Source organism: Hyaena hyaena, unplaced genomic scaffold, assembly GCF_003009895.1.
Source record: "Hyaena hyaena isolate Hyena2069 unplaced genomic scaffold, ASM300989v1 scaffold_1042, whole genome shotgun sequence".
Lineage (NCBI taxonomy): Eukaryota > Metazoa > Chordata > Mammalia > Carnivora > Hyaenidae > Hyaena > Hyaena hyaena.
The window spans coordinates 97824-100849 of NW_024081668.1; the positions used below are offsets into that span (position 1 = coordinate 97824).

General features: G+C 38.1%; 1 protein-coding gene across 1 annotated transcript; it reads right to left on the reverse strand.

Annotated features, from left to right (window-relative positions):
- Positions 1-1174: 1174 nt before the first annotated feature.
- LOC120223742 (olfactory receptor 4Q2) lies at positions 1175-2107 on the reverse strand. The gene has a single exon (XM_039221969.1). It carries the CDS (start codon positions 2105-2107, stop codon positions 1175-1177), a length of 933 nt encoding a protein of 310 aa, XP_039077900.1.
- Positions 2108-3026: the final 919 nt, after the last annotated feature.

The following is a 3026-nucleotide window of genomic DNA, read 5'->3' on the forward strand; positions in this document are numbered from 1 at the left end:
GTTCATTTCTGTATACTTTCTAGCATCCTCTCTAAACTAGTTACAGTACATCATATTGTTTCCATAAGGCAAATCAACCAGTTTAAATTTTCACCATCTGTATCTTTCTGTCATTGAAAAATCAAATTTAATGAACAAATAATGGTCCTGTTATGAATCAAGCACCAAACTACATACAACCATATCTATTGCCATTTTTAGTCCTCACAAAGGCAGTGAAAAGTAGACATCATTCTGTGCATGCTACAGTTAAGGGAAATCAGAGCTTCAGTTATTTAAATGACTTGTCTACACTCACTTGGCTTGTAATTCAAAGTTAGTTGAACACACACTATTAAACAATTGCTTTTTTAAAAATGTTTGTTTATTTTTGAGAGAAAGAGTGTGAGCAGAGGAGGGGCAAAGAGAGAGGGAGAAAGAATCCAAAGCAGGCTTCAGGCTCTGAACTGTCAGCACAGATCCTGACACAGGGCTCAAACTCAAGAGTCAGATGATCCTGACCTGAGTGAGCCTCAAGAACCGTGAGATCATGACCTGAGTTGAAGTCAAATGCTTAACCAGTTGAATGATCCCGGAGCCCCTAGGCAATTGCTTTCTTAATTGCACTATGTGGTGGTAGTTCGTGGTGTGGTAAAGTGATGGAACCAACTGATATATCCCATTAGTGTGTTGTTATACAGTCATATAAATCATTGTATTGATTGATAACCATATAAATATTTTGTGAGAGTGAGAAACACATATATATTCCTTATACAGTTCATTGCAGACAGCTGGCTAGAATGTAAAAATCGAGAAGAAAATAAAACCAAAGACAAGGTGAAGAAAGTGGTGAGAGTTTGGAAAGAGTGGATTGTACCAGTGTGTCACAGCAAACTAAAAGGAAAGAATGGATGGAATAAGGTTTGATCAGATGAATGGATAGAATGGAAAAAGACAAGTGATAGAAAAATAGAAAATGGATGCTTAAGGCAAGAAAAAGGAAGCAGAAAACAGAACAATTAGTATGAAAGGAGTTTTTCTGAGTTTAATTATAGTGTCATATATAGTAGTACGATTTAATGGAAGAAAACCAAACAACTAGGCTACCTACCTACCCTTAGCTCCTTAGCAAGAAAGCATTTTAATTTCAGAGTTTTTGCTCTCAAACACTCACTTTAACTGCTTACATCTCCTACTTTTTCCAAGTAAGTCCACTCCTGCCCCACAGTTTCTGCATGGCTGACTTGACCTCTTTGTTCCGAAGTGTATAGATAAGGGGATTCAGCATGGGGGTAATAACGTTATAGAGTACAGACACCATCTTGTCCACAGAAAAAGTGGAGAAGGGACGGGCATAGATGAAAATACAAGGTCCAAAAAAGAGCGTTACCACCATGAGGTGGGAGCCACAGGTGGAGAGTGCCTTTCGCCTTCCCTCCTTGGAGCGAATCTTGACCAGGATAGTAGAGTAGGAAGAAACCAGCACCACAAAGGAGCTGGTAGAGATCAACCCACTGTTAGATACCATTAATAATTCAATGACAAAGGTGTCTGTACAGGCAAGTTTGATGACAGGGGGAACATCACAGAAGAAGTTGTCCACATGGTTTGGTCCACAAAAGGGCAGACGGATAGTGAGAATTGTCTGGACAGTAGAGTGCACAAATCCTCCCATCCAGGAGGCCGCTACCAACACACAGCATAATCTTCGACTCATGATAGTGGTGTAATGCAGGGGGCGACAAATTGCAACATAGCGATCATAGGCCATCACTGTGAGCAGGAACATCTCAGCTGCCCCTACAAAATGCAGAAAGAAGAGCTGTGCAATGCATTGGTCATAGCGAATGAGCTTGTCATTATCAAGAAAGTCAGCCAGAAGCTTAGGGGTAGTTACTGTTGAATAACATAAGTCCAGGAAAGAGAGGTTGCCAAGAAGGAAATACATAGGTGATGAATTCAGATAGTTATCAGAAGCCACTGTGACCATGATGAGAACATTGCCTACCCACGTGAACACATAGAAGAAAAGAAATAGTACAAATAGTCCTGCCTCAGTAGATGTTGTCTGCGAAAAGCCTGCCAGGACAAAGTCTTTCACCACCTGTGTTTGATTTTCATCCATTTGACCTGATTCCCTGATAAATAAATTAAACAAGAGGCATTACTAACATTGAAAGTAAGATATTTCACACAAAAATTCAAGAATCTTCCTATTTCAAAGGAGATATTTTTCTCTAGGATATATCCTGGTTGAAGAGCTAGAAGAAATGTTTTTTCCTCCTTAGTTGATATTGAATATACTCAAATAGTTCCGACTTTAAGACAATAATGAAGTATCCAAAATATCTTGGAGCATCAAGATCTGGGACCTTTAACTTCTATTTGATGCATCTCTGTCTTCCATCAATCGGTATTTTCCTTCTGTCTTCATTTTTACATTCAGCCACAAAACATAAGTTAACATTTCTCGTAAATACTAATTATTTGAGGAAATCTTCAGGAAAAATCCTTGAAGGTAGAATTTAAGATTTTGGTGAACAGGCATTAGGATTTGTAGAGGTTTTAATTTGGGATGGAAAGTTGACCTATGTAGATGGTTAGGCTACTATAATAACCCTGTATGTGCCCTTTTCTGTCAGCATAACTCTTGTGAGGCTCTACTCTGTGTAAATGAGTGGGCTTATTACTCCAGTCTGGGCTTATTACTAGTTCATTGATCCTTACTAAGTTTTCTGGATGTCTGCCTATCTGTAATATATTTCTGTTTATCTTATTATTGTGTATAATTCATTTCTCATATTAAGTCATAGCTATGGACACATGGGTACAAATTATGCTCTTAATTATATAAATAGAAAGTTAAAAGGATAATTTATACATTCAGGTGACTCACTCTTTTGACCTATCAAATTGAGTACAAGGAAATTCCTTCTCTGAGATAAAAGAATTAGCATTCCAGGGAGTATATGTGTATTTGTGTTTTTTATGCATTTATGTGAGCAATGGCTGTAAGGTGCTACATAAGTGATAGCCCTATGAGG

Bases quoted from the DNA above. Each gene is read 5' to 3' on its own strand.
- LOC120223742 (XM_039221969.1), bottom strand. From the start codon at position 2,107: ATGGATGAAAATCAAACACAGGTGGTGAAAGACTTTGTCCTGGCAGGC.